Source organism: Bufo bufo, chromosome 4 (assembly GCF_905171765.1).
Source record: "Bufo bufo chromosome 4, aBufBuf1.1, whole genome shotgun sequence".
Taxonomy (NCBI): domain Eukaryota; kingdom Metazoa; phylum Chordata; class Amphibia; order Anura; family Bufonidae; genus Bufo; species Bufo bufo.
Window position 1 is genome coordinate 305,753,915 of NC_053392.1, and position 14,551 is coordinate 305,768,465.

The following is a 14,551-nucleotide window of genomic DNA, read 5'->3' on the forward strand; positions in this document are numbered from 1 at the left end:
CAAGAATATTCCACTTCTTTGCTTTAATAAACTCCTGTGTTGCTTTGACTTTATGCTTTGGGTCATTGTCCATTTGTATTATGAAATGCCGACCAATCAGTTTGGCTGCATTTGGCTGGAGTTGAGCACACAGTATGCATCTGAAAACCCCAGAATTCATCCGCCTGCTTCTGTCTTGTGTCACATCATCAATAAACACTAGGGACCCAGTGCCACTGGCAGCCATGCCATCACACTGCCTACGCTGTGTTTTACAGATTATGTAGTATGCTTTGGATCTTGAGCTGTACAATGCCTTCACCATACTTTTTTCTTTCCATCATTCTGGTAGAGGTTGATCTTGGTTTCATCTGTCCAAAAAATATTCTTCTAAAAGTGTGATGGTTTTTAGGTGTTTTTTTTTAGCAAAGTCTAATCTAGTCTTATTCTTGGGGCTTATGAGTGGCTTGCACCGTGCAGTGAACCCTCTGTATTTACTTTCATGCAGTCTTCGCTTTATGGAAGATTTTGATATGCCTATATCCTCTAGAGTATTGTTCACTTGGTTGGCTGTTGTGAAGGGGTTTCTCTTCCCTATAGTAATTATTCTGCGATCATCCACCACTGTTGTCTTCGGTGGGTGTCCAGGTCTTTTTGCATTGTTGAGGTCACCAGTGCTTGCTTTCTTTCTCAGGATGTACCAAACTGTAGATTTTGCCACTCCTAATAGTGTAGCAATTTCTCGGATGAAGGATGGCTTGTTTCACCTGCATGGGTGCCACATGTAAAGGAGCTGAAACTTCTAAACCCTTCATCCAATTTTAATGTGGATACCCTCAAGTGAAAGCTAAAAGTCTGGACTTTATGTCCATTATATAACTATAACTTGAATATGCTTTAGTAAGCAGGTAATAAAAACAAAATTTGTGTCAGTGTCCAGATATATATGGACCTAACGGTAAATAACTGTCAGTTACTGATAGTTGTACACAGGGGAGGTGCTATCAGTGATAGCATTCTCTGTGTAAGTGTGTATACATAGTTAGCTGTCAATCACTGATCATTATACATGGGAAAGTGTTACCAGTGATTGACAACATTCTCTGTGTTAGTGTGTACAGAGATAGCTGAAATCAGTCAATGATAGCTGTACACAGGGGAATTATCAGTGGTTGATAGCATTCTCTGTGTAAGTGTGTACACGCAGATAGCTGTCAGTCACTGATAGCTGTAAATGGGGGAGATGTTATCAGAGATTGATAGCATTCTGTGTAAGTGTGTAAGCAGAGATAGCTGTCAGTCACTTATAGCTGTACACAGGGGAGGTGTTATCAGTGATTGATAGCATTCTCTGTGTAAGTATGTATACATAGATAGCTGTCAGTCACTGATAGCTGTAAATAGGGGAGATGTCATCATCAGTGATTGATCGCATTGTCTGTGTAAGTGTGTATACATCGATGGCTGTCAGTCACTGATAGCTGTACACGGGGAGGTGTTATCAGTGATTTATAGCATTTTCTGTGTAAGTGTGTATACAGAGATAGCTGCCAATAATAGTGGTAAACAGGGGAGATGTTACCTGTTTAAGTGTGTATACAGAGATAGCTGTCAGTTGTACAAAGGGGAGATATAATTTGTGTATGTGTGTATACATAGACAGCACTTAATCACGGATAGCAGTATATGGGAGTGGTCTTAAGTATAGAAAGAGCACAGATATAAATGTATAAACTACAAGTTTTACTGAATGTTTTCCACAAAACTATATATCAATCAGCTCACCTCCTTTCGATCTATAACATTCTGCCTGCAGATTGCATTACATTTTGTGGTGATAGATCCTCTTTAAGAATAGCACATCTGTTTATCCACTGTGTGAGAAGATATGTAGCCAATGGGGCTTCTGCCCCACATTCAGGTGATCAGTCGGAGTCCCACAGAAAGGAAACTCACTGGTAATGCAGTAACATGTAATCTCGTTACAATGGAAATAATCATTTAAGAGCAACATGTTAATATATAATGTTCCTGTTAGAAGTGAGCATCTAGCTATGTTTTCCTCACACTGAAACTCAAGAATAAAAGGTGGTGTTCATATTAAATTGGTTGCAGCTATGCCCCCCACCTCTAACCATTGTGCATAGTCTAAAAATAATAACACAAAAAGGCAATAATATCCAAGAACAAGTGGATGGAACACGTCTCCATTTTCATTTAGTAACACAATTTTACAAGTAACTTTTAAAATAAAGTTTTAGAAATTCCTTAAAAAAAGAAGACATAATGTAACAGATTGCAATAAGTGAAGCAAAGTATTAACACGGTATCTCACATCACGATTTGACGCACATGTCTGTATCCTTTTGACACGAGTTTCATTGATTTATTTCAGGATAACCTTATATAACCGTGCTTATGTAATCCTGCCAACAAAAAGATGTTTGGCTGCACTTTACATTTATTTGGTCGATATAATTTGCTAACCAAGGAGGAGAACTGAACTGATTCACTGTTGTGTATCGCTGAAGCCTTTCACACCAATGCTGCCCACTGCGAAAAGCATAGGTGTCTGTTGTGTTTGTGGAGTATTTTTTTCATTGTCCAAAATACTGCGACGCTAGATTGACCCAACAATAGTTGTAGATTGTAACTTTAAAATGTTGCTATAGGAAGGCTGTCAGAACTTTAGACCATGCTAAACTGTTGACAGCACTAGGTTGGGGCTGAGGAGAGCAGTACAGGACAAATATACCTTTTGTTGAGCTTTTCTCATTAGGAGTAGTGTGAATATGATGTTCACAGACTGCTCTTGTGAGTGCCCAGGGCCGGATCTTCACTGTGTAGTGGTTTGAGCTGCTTCACAGCCCCTCCCCTTTTGCTCTGAGTCACAAATGTAGCATCCAATCAGGAGACTAGCACATTTGTCACTCATGGGGAGGGCTATGAAGCAGCGCAATACAGAGAGCACTTCACAGTTATGCTCTGTCTTGGGCACATTCAGGAGCAGAATCTAGCTGAACAAAACTTCATATTCATACTACTACTTATGACAAAAGCCCCACAAAAAGTATGTATCTAGGGCTGTCAACACAGTCAATAGTTTAGCATGGTCAAAACTACTGACAGACACTGTTTACTTATTTCCTCTGAACATTAACATTTCATTTTTATACAAATGCATTCACTGCTACCAATATGCTAAAATCAGCACAAATTTATTTAAGAAGTACAATAAAAGAAAATTACATGGTAAATATATTTTCCCCACAATAAACATGGGCTGTGTAAGTTGTGCCCCTTCTTCTGTTGCCTAATTCAGCTTTACTCGGGAGACACCAGGTTGGCCTATTAAAACGGTTCTGCAGTATCACGATACTGATAACCTATGCTCGGGACAGCTCATCAATATAAGATTGGCGGGGATCTGACTCTTGGCACCCCCACTGATCAGCTGAATGGGACGAGCAGTTGTACTTACACTGCACCACTACTACAAGCCAGACAGAGTGCAGTACACGGAAGATGATGCAGTGTTTGCTGTAACTCCTTCAAAGACCTGATCAGTGGGGGTACTGAGAGTTGGACCCCAAAGCATCCGATATAGACAACCTATCCTGAGGATAGGTCATCAATATCCTGACACTGCAGGACCCTATTATAATAGGTATCAGATAGACATATGTGCAAACAAATAGTACTAATATATACAGGTGTGCACCACCAATGAGGCCAGGTGAGGCAATCCCCTCAGCCAGCACCAGGTAAGGGCATAAGGGGGCAGCGGAAGGGCCATGGGCAATGAGCGCTTTCATTGTGGCAAAGGGGTTAGGTTAAGAAAATGGCATGGGGAGGGCGTGGTTTCGGTTTTCGAGTCACACAGCATTAGAGTTAGGTGCACCGGCGAATATATGTAACAAATAGTACTATATATTGCACAAACTGAAGATCACAGTGAATCTTCCAATGCAAACTCTGGCACAAACAAAACATTGATACTAAAGAATGTGCCTTGGGGAATTCACCATAATATGCAGGAGTTGCTGTGATGCTGTCAAAAGGACCCATCAAGTGCTAGATTATCATAAAAAAATGGGACTTTTTTTTCTTGAAGGCTAATGTAACTCCACCTAGTCTGTTAGGGTGGGTTCACATCATGTTTTTGCTATCTGTTTAGATGAAAAAAAAAAAAAAAAAAAAAAAGATACAACAGCGTAGTACACTATGCTTTTCTATCCGGTAAAAAACGTATACATTAATGTATACTTTTTTTTACAATACAACTCTATGCTGAATGGATACCATTATATGGCATCCGTTAACGTATAAAAATTTTTGTATACGTTAAACAGATGGCAAAATAGTGATGCGAACCCAGCCTTAGACTCCTAGTCAGGAAGTCAGAAATCTACAGTACCTCATTTCCTGGTAGTCTCTCATTATGGATTAGAAGACCAGTTTAACACCTCCCACATGTCTGGTAGAGATTAAAGAGCTTTATTTTTACATTTTAAGCCCTTTTCTTAATCTTTAATCCTTAATACTTCCTAACTAATTATGCAAACTGACAATTTTACAGCACTGCCTACATGTTGCCATGGATTCCTATGCCTCTATTTTATTAACAATATAAAAGAAAATACATAGCTTTGGGATGTTTGTCTATTCATATAACAGCTCAATAAAATGCAGCTGACATTCTGAAAAAGCTATAAACTCTCATGGTCGCAAGATATTGTTGTAAGTGTATAAAGGTGGATTAATAAATAAAAGTGATTCCCTAAAGAGATACAGCAGCTGTTGTAAAGAGGAAACATAAGGTTTAGTTAGAAGGCAGATGACCTGGTGTAATCAAGTGCAGAATCTAGTACAAAGTGACTTCAAGGTTATAATAATGGGTAGACTCTGTGCCAGCAGCCCAGGTACAGTGGATATAAAAAGTCTACACACCCCGGTTAAAATGTCAGGTTTCTGTGATGTAAAAAAATGAGACAAAGATAAATCATTTCAGAACTTTTTCCACCTTTAATGTGACCTATAAACTGTACAACTCAATTGAAAAACAAACTGAAATCTTTTAGGTAGAGGGAAGAAAAAATATAAAAATAAAATAATATGGTTGCATAAGTGTGCACACTCTTAAACTAATACTTTATTGAAGCACTTTTAGATTTTATTACAGCCCTCAGTCTTTTTGGATATGAGTCTATCAGCATGGCACATTTTAACTTGGCAAGTATTGCCCACTCTTCTTTGCAAAAACACTTCAAATCTGTCAGATTGCGAGGGCATCTCCTGTGCACAGCCCTCTTCAGATCACCCCACAGATTATCAATCGGATTCAGGTCTGGGATCTGGCTGGGCCATTCCAAAACTTTAATCTTCTTATGGTGAAGCCATTCCTTTGTTGATTTGGATGTATGCTTTAGGTCGTTGTCATGCTGAAAGATGAAGTTCCTCTTCATGTTCAGCTTTCTAGCAGAAGCCTGAAGGTTTTTTGCTAATATTGACTGGTATTTGGAACTGTTCATAATTCCCTCTAGCTTAAAGAGGACCTTTCACCCATTATGACATTGTGAACTAAGTATACAGACATGGAGAGCGGCGCCCGGGGATCTCACTGCACCTACTATTATCCCTGGGCGCCGCTCCGTTCTCCCGCTATGCCCTCCGGTATCTTCGGTCACAAAGTTATGGTAGGTGGAGATTTCAGTCACTAAGTTATGGTAGGCGGAGTCTGCCCTTGTTCTGCTGTAGCACTGGCCAATTGCAGCGCAGAGCTCACAGCCTGGAAGAAAAGTGCAGTGAGATCCCCGGGCGCTGCTCTCCATGTCTGTATACTGTTCACAATGTCATAATGGGTGAAAGGTCCTCTTTAACTAAGGCCCCAGTTCCAGCTGAAGAAAAACAGCCCCAAAGCATGATGCTGCCACCACCATGCTTCACTGTGGGTATGGTGTTCTTTTGGTGATGTGCAGTGTTGTTTTTGCGCCAAACATATCTTTTGGAATTATGGCCAAAAAGTTCAACCTTGGTTTCATCAGACCAAAACACCTTTTCCCACATGCTTTTGGGAGACTTCAGATGTGTTTTTGCAAAATGTAGCCTGGCTTCGATGTTTTTCTTCATAAGAAAAGGCTTTCGTCTTGCCACTCTACCCGATAGCCCAGACATGTGAAGAATACGGGAGATTGTTGTCACATGTACCACACAGCCAGTACTTGCCAGATATTCCTGCAGCTCCTTTAATGTTGCTGTAGGCCTCTTGGTAGCCTCCCAGACCAGTTTTCTTCTCGTCTTTTCATCAATTTTGGAGGGACGTCCAGTTGCTGGTAATGTCACTGTTGTGCCATATTTTCTCCACTTGATGACGACTGTCTTCACTGTGTTCCATGGTATATCTAAAGCCTTGGAAATTCTTTTGTACCCTTCTCCTGACTGATACCTTCGAACAATGAGATCCCTCTGATGCTTTGGAAGCTCTCTGTGGACCATGGCTTTTGCTGTGGGATGCGACTAAGAAAATTTCATGAAAGACCAACTAGATCATCTGAACTTTATTTGGGGTTAATCAGAGGCACTTTAAATGACGGCAGGTGTATGCTGACTCCTATTTAACATGATTTTGAATGTGATTGCCTAATTCTGAACACAGATACATCCCCAGTTATTTTAGTTTTTTTTTTGTTTTGTTTTCTTCCGTCTACCTTAATAGGGGTGTGTAGACTTTTTATATCCACTGTATGTGGGTAATAGGATCTGACATCTGAAGTATATAAGAACTTGTATCATGATCATCAAAGAAAACTATCACTAGAATTGTAGAAATGGTAGAATATTCATTGCAGGTTTTCTATATGGTATAAGGGTGGCTGGAGTGCTGGATGTAATGTACTTAATGCAAACCCGTCACATTCAAAACACAATATTATATTGATATATAGTTTTGTGGAAAATTTCAGAATAACTTGTCGTTCTGGGCTAAGGAGTCCAGTGGGCAGTACTACTGAGCAACTGGCATCCTTCCCTTTACGTGTGTATGTACAGATATAGCCGTCAGTCACTTAGTTGGGCTGCCCACTGGACTCCTAAGCACAGAACGAGCAAAGAGTTCAATTAATAAATGACAAGTTGCATTGAATATTTTTTAACCCAAACTGTATATCAATCTGCTCAGTTACTCCTCTTGTGAGGCACGCTGCCTGCAGACTGGACTGCATTTTCAACATGTCTGGTTCATTTTAGACATAAACGACTACAAATTCTATGTATATACAGGGTGTAAGGTTTCTACTGACAGCTGATGACATGTTTCCTGCCACTATAAGACTTCATTCACACGACTGTATGAATGGGTCCGCATCCGTTCCGCAAGTTTACGGAACGGGTGCAGACCCATTTATTTCAATGGGGCCGCAAAAGATGCAGACAACACATCAGTAGTTTCGTTCCGCGGCCCCGCAAAAAAGTATGGAGCATGTCCTATTCTTGTCCGCAATCGCACAGGACTAGGCATTTTCTACATAGCACATGCCCTGTGCGTTCTGCAAAATGCGTAACGCACACGGCCAGTATCCGTGTTTTGTGGATCTGCAATACACAGCAGGGTCATGTGAATGTAGCCTAAAAGTAAGGTTATCAGGAGCAATCCTCTGGTCTACTCCTTCACCATCCTTCAATACATTGCACCCTGACGTTACAGTACAAATGTTTTTTTGGGACAATCATCACAGTTTGAAAATATTCAACTTTAAGGCTATAATTATGGAAAACTAGTATCTGCTTTGAAACCTTTCCATATGTCAACACTAAATTGGACAGTAGTTTACTAAGGTTCTGTGTACATATTCATAATGGCTTCTGATAACAAAGGAAACCTTGACACAAAACCAGATCTATTACACGACAGACACCTAAGGTGCCTGACGGACCCACTGACTTTAGTGGGGTCTGATTGCAATGTGAACTAAGCCATATACAGATAAACCAAGTTCTCACAAATGAAAAGCAGAAAGACCTGTTGGAAACAGGTAAGTTACTTTCTATAAAGCTGGAAGCAATTGATCCTGGCATAGATAGCAGTAAAGTATGTGGTGGGTAGAGGTACAGAACATATAGCACAGGCAGAAAACAGTACAGTGCGTCTAGTAGAGGTAGGTAGCAGTATATTTAGTACAGGCAGAAAACAGTACAGTGCGTCTAGTATAGGTAGGTAGCAGTATATATAGTACATTTAGTACAGGCAGAAAACAGTACAGTACATGTAGTACAGGTACATATAGCACAGGCAAAAAACAGCATAGTGCATTTAGTACCAGTATTAGTACTAGGGTTGCAGTAAACTATTATTTAAGTAATCGAGTATTCTATTGATTATTTTTTACGATTAATCGAGTAATCTAATAAGAAAAACCTTCTTAAAATAACGTATGCCATCCACCATGTCCCCCACTTTCCTAGTGCCATCAGATCAGCCCCTCCATGCCATGTCCCCCAGTGCCCCCATGATGGCACTGCCATCAGCCCCTCCATGCCATCCAGATTGCCATGATGTCCCCCTGTGCCATCAGATCAGCAGCAGCCCCTCCATGCCATGTCCCCGGTGCCCCCATGATGGCACTGCCATCAGCCCCTCCATGCCATCCAGATTGCCATGATGTCCCCCTGTGCCATCAGATCAGCAGCAGCCCCTCCATGACATGTCCCCCAGTGCCCCCATGATAGCACTGCCATCAGCCCCTCCATGCCATCCAGATTGCCATGATGTCCCCCTGTGCCATCAGATCAGCAGCAGCCCCTCCATGCCATGTCCCCCGGTGCCCCCATGATGGCACTGCCATCAGCCCCTTCATCCAGATTACCATGATGTCCCCCTTCCCCAGTGCCTCCATGCCACCTACCATGTCCCCCAGATCAGCGCCTCCATGTGCCAAATCACAGGTGCCCCCATTAACCCCTCTCCCAATAACTTTATACATGCCAAATCACAGGTGCTCCCATTAACCCCTCTCCCCCCGCCAATAACGTTATACATGACAAATCACAGGTACCCCCCACGCCAATAACTTTATACATGCCAAATCACAGGTAACACCATTCCCCCGCTTCTGCTAACTTTATACTTACCTTTCAGTGCAGAGTGCGCCGACACATGGAGTCCCCAGGAGATGCGTCTTCATCCCAGCATGCAATGGGGACCTGACTTCACACAGAGCGTCAGCCAGCGTGCTGATTATGTGTGAATGCAAGGTCCTGCAGCACGGTGCCGACGGGAGGCCACGGAGCCGTGAGTGAGAAGCTTCATTTCACTCAATGCTCCATGGTCATGTGATTTAAACGAATACTCGATGCAGATTTTTTTTTTTTGCCTCGATTACATACATTGAATAGATGAATCGTTTCAGCCCTAATTAGTACTGTATACATGTAGCACAGGCATGAACTGTGTGGTACATACAATCAGTGCAGTACATATAATACAGGCAGAAAACAGTAAATGCACGTAGAACAGTTAGGTAGAAGTACAGCACATGTAGCAAAGGCAGAAAGCAGTAAGATAAATGTTAGCGCACTGATCATCACCCAATCAGTGACTGCGCTTTGGTAATACCGCACTCACTATGTAGTTCAATTGCCCACAATGCACTGATTCATGTGTGTTTTACCACTGTAATGGAAGGTAACCAAGGCCCGATTATTGGGCAGATTATTGGGGACAAACGTTCCGACAAACACTTGTTCCTGACAATCTGCCCATCTAAAGGTGCAGCCATTTCTGGGCAGCAGATCATGATGTCTAAACAGCGACAGAAACAATACAGCCGTATGAGGACAAGCAATCACAATAGCAACCGCTCATCCTCATACTGTGGAGGTGATCGCTGCATGTAAATGAAACGCTTCATACCCACTGAATGAGCTGCCAATTTTCAGGAATGAAGCTCCTCCTCGGGCCACCCAAACCCGCCATAAGACTGATTGGCACAGAACATTACTAGAGTTACTCAGAAATGTAATTAGGTGAATATTTTATGCTTACGTTAACTTTTCAACTGCACTCCCAGCAGAATTTCATCTCTCTTGCTCAATTACGAGCACAATTTCAAATGATATTCTCTGTTAGGCACTAAAATATAGGCTATTTTTAATACCTGGCAGGATATCAAGGTTGATTGGCAAGATCTTACCAATTGTGCCTGGCATATGACATCAGTCAGCTTGAACACAGTGTGAAATTTCTGAACAAATGTGAAAAGCAAACACTTTAAAAGGCAATCGTTTTGATAAGGCTGTGTTTAACGTACGCCACGTTCAGCACAGGATTCAACTTTTCTGTGAAGTATTTTTATTAATATTGCATACAAGCTGGATCTTCAATTACTATATTGCTGATATACCGAACTAGAGAGGTGGTCATTCAAAAGCAGCATACCTTCATCTGGGAGAAAGGACGGTCGTAGCTTCCAACATAGAGCAATCCGACATTCTGAGTCAGGAGCCTAGAGGAGGAGAAAAAAAAAGGGGGGCATTCAGAACAATTTCTTGCATCTTTAAATAATAGTTGGACCATAAAAAAAATCTAATTACATATACTGAGAAATATAGTTTACCTCTAAGTAAGTTTGGAAGACCTTTAATATTTATTGTATAATCTAAACAACAGATATAGTATGGACCGGTAAAGAAAATAATCAAGAAACTGTCTGTTTTCCATTCAGCATCAACAATTTATATAACAGCCATCCAAAATTTATAGCAATAGAAGAATCCCTTAGTTGTTTACCCAGAGGAAAGTACAAAAATACCTACAAAAGAGAGAGCAAAGACAAATAGAGAAGGTAGAGCAGAGTTATGAGGATACTAATCTCAGCCAGAAGGTACTTCATTCAGATGGTTATAGATTGGACAGGTAGATTGGAACAGTAATTACTGTTGATACATCAACATCTAAATCAGAACATTGTTCTTGCGCCTGAAACTTAGTGTAACGTATTAGGGTGCGTTGCCACACAACCTACTAACAACTCAATAAAATGTGATTTTGTCTGCCTCATCAGTGGACAAACGAATTACAAGACTTCTCTACAAAGGTACTGCCATAAGGTTTCTAAAAAGTTTTAAAAGTCTGGCTGAACAACTTTCTGAAAACATTCTGTAAGCCAAAAACATAAACCCCCTTCAATCTGATTTTGAAAATGAAACCATGGTTTAAGAATCAACTAGTGGTAGCCAAATACTATATTGTGATCTACCAGTAGACCTCAGAGCAGGAACCAGGAGATATTGAGGCTAGGTCACCAGGCACAGAAATGAGAAAGCAGTCTTCTCGAACTGTAGGTTTTTATTTGCATTTGTCTGTCACCAGCTTATTCTATTGAAAGGTTCACTAATGAATGAAAGAACTAAAGAAGAACTCCTACGAAAAAATCTTCTCTGACCTGTTATGGTGTAAACTGTAGTGAAGGTAATCTTTTTACTAGTGACTGTAGTTTTGAGTTATAACTAGGGATGAGCGAACCCGAACTTTACAGGTTCGGGTTTGGAGCTCGGGCAGTGGAGCAATGCAATTCTCTGAGGGAATGCAAAATGGAAGTCTTTAAGAGGCAATCTGTTTTCATCCATCATAATAGAAGTCTATGGCCAAGCATAACAGATCCGTCTGGTTTCCGTTATGCAGGACTTTGTTTTTCGTCCTACATAACGGCAACATTTTCCTTTATTATTTACTACAGTAAAACTTATTTACTTTGCAAAACTACAAAAAGCAACAACACCTAAATGGAGATGTCTGTATGCATAACCTACAGATACCATTCTCATACCTGTTATATCGTTATCTGGGTTATAATAGGCTTGTCATAGAAACCAGTCATATACTTTAGAATTTTATATGTGTGCTTTGATTCTACAACCAGATCTATTCAGGTAAAAGCTCACAAGTGGTGCTCAGTAGAAATGCCCAATGCACCCCAATGGGGAGTAAAACGTGAACCACTGTGCAAATTGAGAATTTAAATCAGGGAAACAAATGGCTCATCTCTAATTGGCAGGGTATATTTGGCATCTTATCTATTCTGTCACTGGCCCATTTACTTTCTATATCACAAGTAAGGGGATACCAACACAAAGGCTTTACATACAGTATTTAAGGCCTAAAGTCCTGGGACAATATTCTAACGGTACAGTTACCAGTTTACATACCAAGGAATAAGGTATATTCACATATTCTGCAGGTTAAGATATAAAATCATATAATATAAGGACTGTCGTTAAACTGAGACAAGTTTAAGAAGATCTGGACTTAGTGCTATTATTCTTCTAACACTGTGCTAATCTTCTCATACTGTATTTTCTTTACAAACTCTCTGCAGACCACAAGAGTAAGATGGCCTGAAGACAGCTTCGATTCTCTCACAGTGCTTTGTATCAAACAAAAATATCAATATCCCCAATAGAAAACAACATAAAAGGGTAGAATTTTCTGTTTTAACCATATAAATCCAGTTTTATCTCACTTTTTGCTAACACAAGAGAATAGGTATTCATGAGCCAGAAACCCGCTCCAATTGCAAGGGAATTTCTGAAATAACCAGAACAACTCATAGGGACATGCATCTACGAAATTCTGCATATTAAATATTCAGCATGTGTAAATAGCCGGTTCAGTCTGAGATTTGCCTCTTGCCATTTAAAATTCTGCCTGTAGCTTCTTGGCAGCAACTGAATTTTTAATTTACATGACTTTAAAGGTAACATGTGCAGAATATTTCCCTTACTATACCATAAGTGCTTCTCCTGCTTTGTCTTACTACCCATAAATGGAAAGAAGTTGAATATATAAAAGTTGCAATAGTCATGTAATGATAAATACTACCCACATACAGATGCAGCCGAGTTGAGTAAAAAAAATAGCACAAAAAGGTTATCTAACCCTTTCAACGTATCTCAATGCTTTGAGATGGCACGAGATAACATTGACGAGTTATCAGTCAATTTTAGCTCTGCTACATCTGTACCTCAGGTTTAATAGCGTCTTTATCATGCAGTATTATGTAGTTATGGGTACACTACAAATCGTACATTTAAATAATGTGCCATAAACACATTAGACTTTATTGCAATCAGTAGGCACCAGATTATGCTAAGTAAATCAAACTCCATATTGCAGCTGTGCCACATTGATTACATTAATAGGTAATGCGACCGAGTAAAATATACAGGAAATCAGTGCCAAGACATTTCCCCATAACTCAGGAAGCCAAAGGAATAGAAATGTTTAACCTCATTAAATCGCTTACGTTTAGATCATTTCCAAACAGAGCTAAACAATTCTAACCAATATTGAACATTTATTTCACTATATTATGGGTAAATAACACATGAACCATCTACAATTTATTATTCTCATTGTGCCCCAGCCTCTAGGGTTCTATACATGTGACATATAGGGTCAGTATACCATTTGGTGAGTGCTCATGGTTGGCCGTGGTTTCAGCTGATGACCATGTCTGGTTGCTAGATAGCCAGCTGCAATCTGCTGGATCATGCTGCAGCTCTTCTTCTCTGCTCAGACAGTGGACTCAGGATACCAAAGCAATCAGAGTTCGAAGGGGACACCACGGCCCAGTGGCCCAATTATATCAATCTTTGGTTTCTGCACCTTGTTTGCTGATCAAGGTAAATCCTTTTCTTGGATATTGTGCCTGTGTTCTGTATATGGACTATGTTCTGGACTCCGGAGTCTGACCTCGACTACGTTCCTGGACTTTGCTCCTGTCTTGACCTTTGAATTTGTCGTTTGGTTGCTGTGGTTCAACATCTGGTATCAACTCCTACCCTATTCCTGAATTATGGTTCTGTCTCATCCAGTCATTCTGTTGTTGACCCTAACTACGTTCATGACTTCACTGCAAGGTCAATGAAAAACGGACCAAACACAGATGCAACACGTATGCCATCTGTGTTGTGTGTGTGATTTTCATGGATCCATAGACTTTAATGGGCATGTTTAGTACGCCACACAGACCGAAGTAAGCATGTCTCTGTGATTTTGTCAGTAGAAAAATACTCATTTGTGAACACACACATTAAAATCAATGAGTACGTCAGTTAAAAAAACGAAAATATGAACAAGGCCTCAGAGTTCAAAATACAGAAGTGATGTTTTGCAGATTCTGAGAGCTCTACTTACATAGCGAATTCATAAAACTGTTCACCTTAGAACTGTATCTTATGTTTCACATTCACAAGAGGAACCTCTTTTGATAACTGAAAGTGTCATGGAGACAGCAGCAACAAGCAATTACAACATAGAACTAAGCGACAATGATTAAAGGGAGCACAACACGGTACTGCAAACATTATGTTACCACAGTGCTCAATGGGAGAGTTATGTCTAGCTTTGGGAGCCGAATCCGGGCTGCTGAGAACACATGATCCGTCTATCCTCAATTTCTAAGTGTGTTCAAAGCCCTTCCACCATGCTTTTATTCATTAACCCCTTAAAGACCAGGCCTATTTTCATTTTTATATTTTAGATTTTTCCTCCTCATGTTCCAAAAGCCATAACTTT

The 14,551-nt window shown here is 40.4% G+C and overlaps 1 protein-coding gene across 1 annotated transcript in view; it reads right to left on the bottom strand.

Annotated features, from left to right (window-relative positions):
• RNGTT (RNA guanylyltransferase and 5'-phosphatase) overlaps positions 1–14,551 on the bottom strand; it is a 420,910-nt gene that overhangs the window by 23,200 nt on the left and 383,159 nt on the right. Inside the window, exon 14 of the mRNA XM_040428751.1 lies at positions 10,412–10,478. Coding sequence (XP_040284685.1) covers positions 10,412–10,478 — 67 coding nt within the window. The remainder of the gene's footprint in view (positions 1–10,411; positions 10,479–14,551) is intronic.